The following is a 12,996-nucleotide window of genomic DNA, read 5'->3' as shown; positions in this document are numbered from 1 at the left end:
CATCATCTCTTAGGTAGGTAAATATTGTGCTTATTTTAGAAACATGGAAATAATTATTTGATTCTGATTTATATCAGTGTAAATCATGAGTGATCACAATGGAATTAGATTGGTTTAATAATGAGTGAGAAGATAGAATCAAGCCCAGAGAGATTAAGGCTGGGTGTTTCAGACGCGCTTTCTAATTGCGAGTATCTAGCTTGAGACAGTTTGGGCCTCTCTTATAGAGGTGGCGAACAACAGCTGTTCCCATTGGCTTTAACTGCAGTTTAGAGTGCTCAGCACCTTTAACAATCAGGTCCCAAGTGTCTGAAATGTGGCACTGAAAAATCAGAGTTCGTTTTGACAATTTTGATCTCTGCGCCTTGCCTAAAGCTAAACGGAAACAGAGTCCAGACCTGGACACAGGAAGGACTGGTTCCCAGCCCTATGACCTTCATACTAGATTAACTGTGCACATTCCACTAAAAACAGGGCATCTACTTTTACTATGACAACCAAATCCATTCCTATGTAGCGTAAAGCAGATTGGAAACAAATCCTGCTTGTGCAAAACTCTGTTCACGTGAATTACATTAACTTACCCCAGAACAAATTCCTCCTTTGGCTTAGTTTTTTTCAGCTTTTTACTCCCACTCATCCCACTTTGGGAAAAGGCCCAGTTTTCTTCATTCCAGCATCCTTCATGGTCTGAGGAGTTGCCTTTTCCTGAGCTTCGTTTACCTAGGAAAGAGAAAAAAGATTCTTACTTTCATCATGGAATCTGTGTCACAGTGCACTGGACTTGCAAGGACCCTGTACATCAAGAGTCACTCAACAGTGCAACTTCTGCTGACCGACTCTTCAGGTTTCTAAAATGGGTTCTGTGCCAACTTGGGTTCCTAAGGGATAAGAAGGTTACCTGGTAGCAACTAGATTTACCCATATTTACTACCTTAAAATATCCCACTTTTGGAACCTTCTGCTAAACTGCAGGACCCCTACAGTGAGGATCTGCAGAGGTATAATGAAGGAGAAAAGGTTTCAGAGATTTAATCAAAAGTAAAAGTAACCTCAAGGGTTCGCTCTTCAGTTTGGCTATTCAGATTATCATCTTTGATTTGCTGCTCAGAGAAATGTTTTTAAATGCATCCTACTGAAAAGGTACATCACATATTTTAAACCAAAATTCATCTTTCCATTCAAATTCAAGGTTCTCTCACTGATTATCATCCACTTTTAACAAGAGATGCTAAATTTGGAAACTGATGTCACATGCTGATCTCCCTATGTCTATTCTGAATGAATGAACTCCATACTGTTTCTAGATATTCTGGTTGTGTACCTTATCTGGGGACCAGAATGTACACCAGAAAGGAGTCTGAGACACATCTACCTCTTCAAGGATTCAGAGCTATGTCTGGAGATCAACAGCATTTCTTCATATAGGCAACTAATGCTCCAATGTAGCTGGTCAGGGTTACATAAAAATGCAAGCCCTGCACAAACCAGGAGATTGGTCTGTTAACATACGTATTATTAAAGTGAAAGTGCTTTAAAGACTATATTTTGCAATCAGATATGCAGTAAAGGGGAGGGAAATATGTCTATTAATTGAACCAAATAAATCACTGGTTGCGTTACAAGCCCGCACCTGATTCATGGCAGACCAAGAGAGAGATGCTGTTCAAACACAATATAAGACCTTTTGATTTATTTTTCTCTTCCTCTGTTAATAAATGGCAAAAATCACCTACCTCTGTCCACATTGGCACGCAGGGACGTGAGCATGCCCTCTGACACCAGAGTCTTATAAAGAGCACCTTTGCAAGATCGCTCTGATTTCCTGGAGCCACAGGTTTCAATCTTTTTATTACAGTCACTGTCTGCTGTTTTGACCTGTCCAGGTAAACTCTGTGGTACCACATCCTCTGTTGGGGTCAATGGTTCTGCTTTTATGTTGTCAGGTACCTCACAAGGCGCCTCCGTATTGGCTGTAATATTAAGAAAGTCAGGAGGCCTTGATTCTTTGGTGGTCTCCGAGGATTTCTCCTTTGATGCTCTCTTCTCTTTTGATTTTACTTTTTTCTTTGGTGACTTTGTGTCCAACACACTTCCCTTCATGTTTGAGGCAGGGCGGACCTTCTTCCGGGGGATTTCGACGAGTCTCTCGGCGCCCCAGTCGCCCTTTGCAACTGCTTCGATAGTATAAATGACGCTTTCAATGTCCGACTCAGAGGACTGCCTCTTTTTACAAGCCTTCTTGGTGGTGCATTTTTCATTAGTGTGCCGGTCCAGCTTATTTTTTTTCTTTTTCTTTTTTATCTTTTCTGGTTTGCTCAGTCCCAGGGAATTAAAGTCAGCAAGTGAAAGCTCTTGAGAATGGCATGTGAGATCCTTTGCAGTGGTACTATTATTTATCTCTACAGGACTGCTGTCTGCTGCCGGATCAGTAAAGTGACTGCATTTTGCAACTTTCTCCAACTCTTCAGTTTTTGTCTTTTCGTCATTTTGATTTTTCACCATCTCAGATTCTTCCACTTTTACTTCCTGTGAGTCTTCTACATTAACCTTCTCCAATTCTTTCACTTTCTCTTCCTCTGGAGCTTCTGCTTTCACATCCACCGATGTTTCCACTTCCACCTTCCCAGGTTCTTTCACTTTTACCGCCTCTGATGCAAGGCACATCTAAAAAGTTTAAAACAACCAATCACCACCAATTAAATGCCCCTATCATTCAATTTATTTATTTTGATTTACAGAAATGCTAGATAAGGGCACTTATCTAAGGCCCTGATTTAGGAAAGCAGCCCCTCACATTCCGAACAGTACTTCCTACATCCCTCCCCCCCCATTCAGGACAGTATGCTGTATGATTTCCAGGTTTGAGGGAAAGATGCCTGAATCAGGCTGTAGATGTCCTTGACATCCTTGGAAAATACACAAATAGTACCTAAATGCAGTGGTACAGTTCACTATAACCCACCATCAGTAAACCAGGTAACTTACAAACTATTCCAGCCCTTCCTTCTAATTCTGGTTCCTACTTTCAAAATGCCAGTGAATGAATAAATTAACTAATTCTTAATATTAAGATTTTTTCTTTATTCAGTTTGCAAAATGAAGTAAAAAAACAAAACAAAACATTTACATTTCTTTTACATAATACAGAAAAATCCTCTCGAATCACAAGCCTCTTCAACACAGAAATGTAAAGTGTTACCACCTCGGAGTCAGCCTTCCTGGTGATACCAGTAATGGAGACTGAATCGCTCTATCTACCCACAGAACAGCTACTGTAAAGGATGCATTAAATGCAAGTTTCTCCTAACTGCTCTCCCATTGGCCCTCAGCAGTGACAGAGGGATCAGCGCAGGACCTGACAGGCTAGTTCACTGTCTCCATGCCTTGGCTTCTGGGCTAAGGCTGCTAACAGGGGTAACCACAAGTGTCAGACCAACTTCCTCTGGGAAGATATCCAAAACTTTAAGAGAAACACAAATCAAACCAAAACATAGAAACAACCGACCACCAACTCCTTCAACAGAGATCACCAAAAGAACCACTTGAAGGTAATAACTACTGACCTGGGCTGGATTTCAGCCATTGGCCTAGAAGTCTCCATACCTAGTACTAATTTAGAAATCCCCTGGGCCTCCTTGTCACTATGAAACTGAACGTTTTCTTTTTCTCATACATCTTTTTAAATCACATAACCTATTTTACCTGCTTTACAGTTCAATAGGTCCTTTTAGTTAAATCTGCAGAAATTAGAGATCCTTTGGGTGCATGCTGACCAGATTTCCCGATTTTATAGGGACAGTCCCAATATTCGGGGCTTTTTCTTATGTGGGCATCTATTATCGGTTACTGCCCACTTGTGTCCCCATTTTTCATACTTGCTGTCTGCTCACCCTATTTGGGTGACATGATTCTTTTTATTATTACTTTTGTCATGAGTTCAGTTTTGGCTATAAGAAAGACAGTACCTAAAGAAATCCTGGTAATAATCTCTTCTTCTTCGAGTGCTTGCTCATATCCATTCCAGACAGTCAAGGGTGCGCGCACCGCGTGCACGTTCGTTGGAAGATTTTTACCCTAGCAACACTTGGTGTGTCAGCTGGGCGCCCCCTGGAGTGGAGCAGCCATGGCGCCGGATATATACCCCTGCCGACCCAACCGCCCCTCAGTTCCTTCTTACCGCCCGTGTCGGTTGTTGGAACAGTGGAGTGCGGTTTTACTGAACTCCACCTCCCTAGCTACTTGTAGTTCTCTAGTTATTTTGTTGTGTATATAGTTCAAAGTTATATAGTTATAGTTAGTTTTTATTGTTCATAGTTAGTGTATAGTTAAGAGGGGTTTGGGGATTAGCCCCTTCCCTGCACCCAGTGCCAGGGCCCATGCTCGGTTCACCGGGTTTCAAACCGTGCTCGGCCTGTCATAAGCCGATGCTGACACGAGATCCACACAACTCCTGCCTTAAGTGCCTCGGGGAATCTCACCAGACAGATAAGTGTCGCATTTGCAAGGCTTTTAAGCCGAGAACAAAAAAGGAGTGGGACTTTCGGGTAAAGCAGCTCCTCATGGAGGCGGCTCTTACCCCGCTGTCTTTGGCACCGAGCACTGGTCAATCGGTGGGCAGAAGCACCTCCTCGGCACCGGACCGCGCCGGTACTGCCAAGGCCTCTCAGCACCGGCCATCGCCGGCTCAAAATTCGACTTGGCACCGCTCTCTCTCCCCGAGGTCAAGAAAGCCTAAGACTCCTGCTGCTTCCATGCCACCTGCACCACAGCCAGAGAGCTCGTCTAAGTTGGATAGCCTGGCACTGACACCTGCTGCGGCACCGACGACATCGGCACCGTCGATTCCGGTCCCACGAGGGCCGTCGAGTCCAGTGCCTATCAGCTCCCCGGAGCGAGCCATGGTTGAGCTTACTATTCCATCCACGCCGGAGACATTCTCAACGGTGAGGGATCTGATTGCCATGACAGAGTCGACGCTCCCTCAACCCCTGGTGTGGGTAATACAGTCTATCGGCAAGCCTGCCTTGATAAGACCATTCTCTGTTGGCACAGCAGAGCGGCACTGTTCACGATCACGGTCCCGCAGACGTTCCAGGTCCTGTCGGCGCTCCCGCTCCCGACGCCGCTCGCAGTCCCGGTACCGTTCTCCTCCTCGGTACTGGTCGAACTCGTGGCAGCGGTCAGTATCCTGTTCACCGGCCCGTTACCCTCGGCACCGTTCCAGCTCCCGGCACCGCTCCAGGCACGGTGACTCCCGTAGCCGCTCCCGACGTCGAGCCTCGAGATCTCGGTCGACCTCCCAGCACCGCTCCAGTCGCAGGTCCCGATCTTGTTCCCGGTACTGGTATGCCTCCCGGTACCGATCCCCGGTGCCGAGTAGGGCAAGGACCACTAGAGACAGAGACTCTGCCCAGGGCTTTTCAGCACCTCTATGGCCATCCAGACACGCATCAGTGTCGTCCCACGTGGACAGCTCTTATGCTCAGGACCGTGATTCTGATGTGCCCATCAGAGTCTTCCAAGAGACCCAGGCCCAGGCCCAAGGACCCCATCAGTGGTCTTTCTGGACACCTTGGGCGTACCACCAGGCCTAAGGCATACCAGTAGGTCCATCTCGCTCTGTCTCATAACAGCACCGAGTGCCAGAGGCGACGGTTAGCCGTCCCCCTCCGACTGGTGCGGAGGAAGCCCCAGTTCACCCACCGGACTACAAGGTTCCTCTGGAGCAGGAGATCACCCAAGAGCAACAGGCCACCCAGGACCCGCTCGTCGCCGGCATCTCCTCTTCCTCTTCTCCAGATGAGGTGGTGCCAGGAACATCCTCCTCGGGCCCTCCTCCAATCGACCTGAGAGCCTATCAGGACCTCCTAAGGAGGGAAGAACTCAATATGACCCTCCAGGTGGAGAAGGTCCCGAGGGAGAGGACTCGGTAGTGGACATTCTATCGGCGGATGCCCCCACTAGAGTGGCCCTACTGTTTATTCGGACCATCCAGGCAAATGCCGATACTATATGGCAGTCCTCAGCCTCTATCCGTCCTGCGGCCAGGGGAGTCGAGCGTAAATATATGGTGCCCCCTAAAGGGTACGAGTACTTGTATGTCCATCCTCCTCCCAGCTCACTAGTCGTCCAGTCCGTTAATAAGAGGGAATGTCACGGCCAGCAGGCGCCAGCCCCGAAATCGAAGGAGGCTAGGTGAATGGACCTACTCGGCCGCAAGGTGTACTTGGCAGGGGCTCTACAGCTCCGGGTCACAAATCAACAAGCCTTGCTTAGTCGCTATAATTATACCTGGGCGGCAGTGGGTAAGTTTACGGAGCTTCTCCCTCAAGACTCCCGCCAAGAGTTCGCTGTCCTCTTGGAGGAAGGGAAAAAGGTGGCCAGAACTTCCCTCCAGGCCTCGTTGGATGCAGCAGACTCAGCAGCCAGGACTCTGGCCTTGGGTGTTGCCATGAGGCGCATCTCATGGCTTCAGGTTTCAAACCTCCCACCGGAGCTGCAGTATACCATTCAGGACTTGCCATTTGATGGTAAAGGCCTCTTCTCGGAAAAGACTGACCTCAGGCTGCAAAGCCTGAAGGACAACAGAGTCATAATGCGTTCTCTCGGCATGCATAAGCTGGTGAGCCAACGCAGGCCTTTCTGTCCCCAGCCTCACTGCCCATACTCTGTGCCTAGACAAAGACAGGACTTTGGCAGGCGGCATGGCCGAGGTGGTCGCAGACGACCGTCAGGACCCCAAGGGGGCCAAAATCAAGGTCCCTCGAAACCACCACCGGGACCAAAGACGAACTTTTGAAGGTGCGCCCGAGGGCGGCATACCAGTTACAGGCCAGGATCCCTCTCCTCCCTTCTCCAACCATCTCTCCTACTTCCTCCCGGCATGGTCCCAGTTAACTTCAGATCGCTGGGTCCTACGCATGGTGGAGTATTAGTACCACCTCCAATTTATTTCAACCCCTCCCTCCCAACCTCCAACCCTGTCCCTCTTCAGGGACCCCTCTCACGAGCAATTCCTCTTACAAGAGGTGCAGATGTTCCTTGCCATAGGAGCTATAGAGGTACCGATGGATGAAAGGGGCAAGGGGTTTTACTCCCGTTATTTCCTAATCCCCAAGTCAAAGGGAGGTCTCAGACCTATCCTAGACCTTCGAGGACTCAATCAGTTTATGATAAAGTTGAAGTTCCGCATGATATCCCTGGGGACCATTATCCTGTCCTTGGATCCTGGAGACTGGTATGCCGCCTTCGATATGAAGGACGCATACTTTCACATCGCGATCTTTCCTCCGCAAAGGAGATACCTCCACTTTGTAGCCAACCATCAGCACTTCCAGTTTACGGTCCTGCCATGTGACTTTTCTACAGCTCCAAGAGTATTTACAAAGTGTATGGCCGTAGTCGCTGCCCGACGACCTCGGCTCGCACTTGTCTCGGTCTGGGTCATATGGCTGCCTACACATTTGTAACCAAACACACCAGGCTCCGCCTCCATCCTCTCCAAGTTTGGCTCAGCTCGGTATACCGCCCGGGCAGGGACTCAATAGACACAATAGTCACCATTCCCCCGAGCACCCTAGGCTCCCTAGAATGGTGGCTAACTCCCTCCCTGGTGTGTGCAGGGATGCCGTGCCATCCACCCCAACCCTCAACGTCCCTGACGACGGACGCATCATCTCTCGGCTGCGGTGCTCACCTCGGTCACCTTGTACTCAAGGCCTTTGGTCTTCTCAGGAGCTGGCATTACACATAAATGTCCGAGAACTGAGAGCAGTCTGCCTGGCGTGCCAGGCATTCCAGCAACAGTTGCGAGGTCGTTGTGTCTCTGTTTACAGACAACACAATGGCCATGTACTACATAAACAAACAGGGAGGGACACGGTCCTCCCCCCTTTGTCAGGAGGCCATCCAACTCTGGGACTTTTGCATAGCCCACTCGATAGATCTGGTAGCGTCCTTTCTCCCAGGCGTTTAGAACACCCTGACAGATCGACTCAGCAGGTCTTTCCTGTCCCACATAGACCTGTTCGCTTCCCGCGAGAACAGGAAATCCCAGATGTTCTGCTCCTTCCAAGGTCTCTCCCTGGGATCGATCTCGGACGCTTTCCTGATGCCATGGAAGAGCCAGCTCCTTTATGCCTTCCCACCGTTCCCGCTGGTTCACAAGGTCCCGCTGAAACTCTGCAGGGACAGAGCGCGCATCATCATGATCGCTCCAGCGTGGCCCAGGCAGCACTGGTACACCACGTTGCTCAACCTGTCGATAGCCAACCCAATTACCCTGCCACTCCACCCAGACCTCATAACTCAAGACCACGGCAGGCTTTGCCACCCGGACCTGCAGGCTCTTCACCTCACGGCGTGGCTGCTGTGTGGCTAAACCAGTCAGAATTACATTGTTCTGAATCAGTATGACAAGTTCTCCTGGGTAGCAGGAAGCCTTCCACCTGGTCAACATACCTGGCTGAGTGGAAGCGTTTCTCCCGCTGGTGCGAAACGCTTAATCTTACTCCCACTGAAGTCTCGATCCCCTCTATTTTGGACTACCTCTGGTCTTTCAAACAGCAGGGCGTAGCAGTATCTTCACTGAGGGTACACTTGGCAGCCATCTCTACCTTCCACCCAGGCGAAGGTGGCCGTTCCATGTTCTCACACCCTATGGTTTCGAGGTTCCTCAAGGGCTTGGAGCGCTTATACCCTCAGGTATGCCGCCCAGCCCCAACCTGGGACCTCAACCTGGTTTTAACCAGACTTATGTCCCCCCCATTTGAGCTGTTAGCAACCTGCTCGCTACTATACCTGTCTTGGAAGACAGCTTTCCTCGTAGCCATTACATCGGCCAGACGAGTCTCCGAGCTTAGGGCTCTTATGGTGGATCCGCCATACACTGTGTTCCACAAGGACAAGGTGCAGTTGCGACCACACCAGGCATTCCTCCCTAAGGTGGTTTCGGCCTTTCATGTTAACCAGGACATCTTTCTCCCGGTCTTCTTCCTGAAGCCACGCTCAACGTGACGGGAGTAACAACTGCACTCCCTGGACGTCCGTAGAGCGCTCGCATTTTATATTGAGCAGACAAAACCGTTTCGTAAAACGCCCCAACCCTTTGTTGCGGTAGCAGACCAAATGAAAGGCCTACTTGTTTCTTCTCAGAGGATCTCATCTTGGGTGACGGCATGCATCCGCACTTGTTATGATTTGGCTCACATTTCCCCAAGCCACATCACCGTGCATTCTACCAGAGCTCAGGCTTCATTTGCCGCCTTCCTGGCTCGTGTACCTATCCAGGAGATACGTCGCATGGCTACCTGGTCCTCGGTCCATACCTTTGCTTCGTATTATGCTCTGGTTCAACAGTCAAGAGATGATGCAGCCTTCGGCTCAGCAGTTTTGCATTCTGCCACATCTCACTTCGACCCCACTGCCCAGGTAAGGCTTGGGAATCACCTAACTGGAATGGATATGAGCAAGCACTCGAAGAAGAAAAGACAGTTACTCACCTTTGTAACTGTTGTTCTTTGAGATGTGTTGTTCATATCCATTCGAAACCCGCCCTCCTTCCCCACTGTCGGAGTAGCCGGCAAGAAGGAACTGAGGGGCGGTTGGGTCGGCAGAGGTATATATCCGTCGCGATGGCGCCATCACTGCAGGAGGCGACCAGCCGATCCACCGAATGTTGCTAGGGTAAAAATCTTCCGACGAATATGCATGCAGCACGCGCACACCTAACTGACTGGAATGGATATGTGCAACACATCTCGAAGAACAACAGTTACAAAGGTGAGTAACTGTCTTTTATAGTCTGTTTATTTAAATAAACTGAAATTTTCGAAGTCCCCTAAACAGGCTTGGAAAATCTCAATCTTAAATCTTCAAAATATCCTGTTCATGTGACAGCAACTCCATTTTTAACCCTTCTTCTCTGCTCTATACCTTTTCTTCGAAAGCTTGTAACATAACCAGCAGAGAAGACTTAGGACTGCTTTAGCTGCATGGTTATCAAAGGGGCTTTGGGTGTTGTAGGCGATAAATTAACTCATGGCCTGTGGTCTTATGATTTGGAAGGCTTGGAAAAAAAGAGAACTGTATATGTTTCCACACTGTAACTACTCCCAGAAGGACAGTCTGATGTCAGCTGCAACGTATCAGAACACAGTTCCTCCAGAAGTCATACATGTATTCATCCCTTTAAAATAACAATCTGCATGAGAGTGGAAATAAATGGAAGTGACTGAAGCCTTCTAAAACATATTTGCAATGACAATGCCCTGATCTGATAAAACCCCAGAAGTGTTCATTTAAAATAATTTGAATACAAATCAGATAAGTCCTTTGCCATCAGAGGTTCTGTTAACTCAGTAGCATTAAGAGCCTGTGCTTTAATGGCTAGTCTAGGGAAATCTTGACTCTTGGCATCCAAGTGACACTTAGTATTGTTGTTTATAGAAGCACCAATGACTGTGTCACTGTTCGGACTGCTAGACTCGGGCAATCAGCATTATTAGCTTCTCTTCCTCACTGTACCAGTGGTAATTAATCACCAGTATTTTAATATTACCTCTGCCAACTGAAACAACGCTGACGTCCCACACTGCTTTGTTAAGTCAGGAGGGCCTGAATGGGATGTACTCGAGGAAATCTTAAGCAAAAAACAAAGAAGGAAAAAAACATTACTTCTCCAATACAGCCTTCCTGTATGCTGAATTTAAAATTTTTACAAGGCTGATTTTCCCTCCAGCGAAACATTCATAAAAGTCCATATTGTGAGGAAAAAAATCGTATTCATGGTACATCCAAATTGCTGGATTTTCCTCCGTATAAATAACAATCTAGTGCCCTCAGTCAGTGACACTAGGAGTGATTTTCTACTTCTGGATTCTTATTAATCAGGGCATCATTTAGGAGAAGGCTGACATAAAGGACAAGTTCTCCTGCTCAAGTACACTGTCATAGCTCCGCTGGCTTCTTGGAGTCAATGGAACTGCTCTGGTTTACACTAGTGCAGAATCTAGCCCAAACTCTTTCTAAATGTACCTTTCCCCTTGTATCAGTTCAGTGCTTATCTTCAGTACTTCAAGGGAGCCTGAATAAGAAGTGTTGAGGAAGACTCTAAAACACAACCACTTTCTAAAACGTATTAGCGCACCAATCCAAGCATCTCAACATTCCTGCAAAGCTGTTATTTTTATACTCCAAGAACTCTGACGCCGTCAGTTAGGCTCTACACCAGCCTTGCAATGGGGGAAGGGGCTGCACAGCTGCTTCAGGGGAGTGAGGAGCAGAACCTGAGGGGGTAGAGATCCTATCTCCGAACAACTCTGCACTCATTTTGGTCCTTCCATCTTACCCCATTGGAGCCATGGGGAGTTACTTTACAGGGACCCACCACACTCTCAAATCACTACCATAGAAGGAAGAGAGACAGAGAGATCAAAAATATCCTACTGGAGGTCAATATACTTGAGGAGTTGTATCTTTTCACATAATCTCCTAATCACTCAGAATTATTCTTCAATGGCCCTGAGCTGTCAGCTGTTGAGGCTGCACAGCTCATAAACAATCTGTGGTAGAACCAGATTCCCTGCACTGAGTCACAGAGATACTGCAAACGCTCACTGCCTCCCTGACATGGTTCTCCTCACCTTAAGACCGGAAACAGGATAGAGAGTGATTCTGTAGAGATGAAGATCTCTATGGAACTCACGGCTGAGATGCATGGCTGTGGCCTTCCAAGCAGGCACCAGTTGTAGCCATAAAAGTAGTTGCTTCAATCATTACTAAAGCGTACACTAAGATATTTGGCCCACTTTTAAATATATTTTTGACACAGTTTGCATAATACTGACAAAAATCAATCTAAAAGAACAGAGATGAAGTCATGAGTTTGATTCTAATCCATACAAATAAAAAAGAGGGGGGAAATGCAAGTATGGTCAAACCTGAACTACTTATTGGGTGCCGATGATGGGTCCCCAGAGCTCAGGGTTCACTCTGGGTGGTAAGTGGGGAAGCCTGATCCTCTCCAGCACACAGCACATGATGTTTGGATTACAATGGTGGGATGCAAATACCTGCCAAATGAACTTGCAGTTCTGGGGTTCACTCCAGGAGTTTGAACACGACATGTTAGGGCAGCTTCAAATTAATGCCTGATCTGCTCACCCATTAGTCATTAAAGCTTAAGAAATTCAAAGTTAAACAGAACCTCTCATATTTTATGCATCCAACTGGGATCAGGTGTCACAGAGAACACAAAACCAAAACCACACCAAAAAAATCTATGTGAGCTTTTTACAGGCTAGCTGATTCTTGAAGGGGACTTGGGCCCAGCATCACCTGTAACAGACCAGTGACCCTCACAGCTGATCAGCTAGGAATCAGACGGCCTTGTTTATCTGGTAGACTCAGGAGAAGGGTAGCCCCCAGGCAGATGGCCTGGAAGAGGACTGAGAAGGATTGCAGGAGGGAGTCTATCTGGCCTCTGTGACTGGCCCTGGAAGAAGGGAGATTCCCAGAGAGGAAAAACCCGGACAGTCAGCTCTCTCTGTAGGAGAGTGGGAAAGAACTGACTGTGGAGCCCAGGAAGCGCAGAAGACCTTTTGTTTATGTTGCTCTTGGGACTGTTTACTAAGTTTGCTACCAGCACCTCACTGGTGCCTGGGGGACGGGTCAATTGCATGTTTACACTAGTGTAAATGGTGGATCCTCTGTAATTTGCAGTCTTTAAAATATGATTTAAGGACATCAGTAACTCAGCCAGAGGTTAAGGGTCTATTACAGAAGTGGGTGGGTGAAGGTCTGTGGCCTGGAATGTGCAGGAGATCAGACTAGATGATCATGATGGTCCCCTCTGGCCTAAAGTCTGTAAGAGTTTCCCTGGAAGACTAGTGCAAAAAAAGAGGCCTGGAGATTAGTGCCGTAGTGGCCACAAGGGCAGGCTTTTCAGGCTGACTCAGCCAGAGCTAATATGCTGGATCTTAAGAAGTATGTGTG

The 12,996-nt window shown here is 47.8% G+C and overlaps 2 protein-coding genes across 7 annotated transcripts in view; both read right to left on the bottom strand.

The window, feature by feature from the left end:
* HHLA2 (HERV-H LTR-associating 2) overlaps positions 1–12,996 on the bottom strand; it is a 790,111-nt gene that overhangs the window by 257,396 nt on the left and 519,719 nt on the right. The window lies entirely within an intron of this gene.
* Positions 1–12,996, bottom strand: part of BBX (BBX high mobility group box domain containing) — a 221,797-nt gene that overhangs the window by 44,309 nt on the left and 164,492 nt on the right. For all 6 annotated transcript variants that reach the window (XM_050957572.1, XM_050957583.1, XM_050957590.1 and 3 more), the window contains 2 exons: positions 1,737–2,667; positions 585–723 (listed from right to left, as the gene is read on the bottom strand). In XM_050957572.1, coding sequence (XP_050813529.1) covers positions 585–723; positions 1,737–2,667 — 1,070 coding nt within the window. The remainder of the gene's footprint in view (positions 1–584; positions 724–1,736; positions 2,668–12,996) is intronic.

This window comes from Gopherus flavomarginatus, chromosome 1, assembly GCF_025201925.1.
Source record: "Gopherus flavomarginatus isolate rGopFla2 chromosome 1, rGopFla2.mat.asm, whole genome shotgun sequence".
In the NCBI taxonomy this organism is placed as follows: domain Eukaryota; kingdom Metazoa; phylum Chordata; order Testudines; family Testudinidae; genus Gopherus; species Gopherus flavomarginatus.
This window is presented reverse-complemented; position numbering and strand designations above follow the sequence as displayed.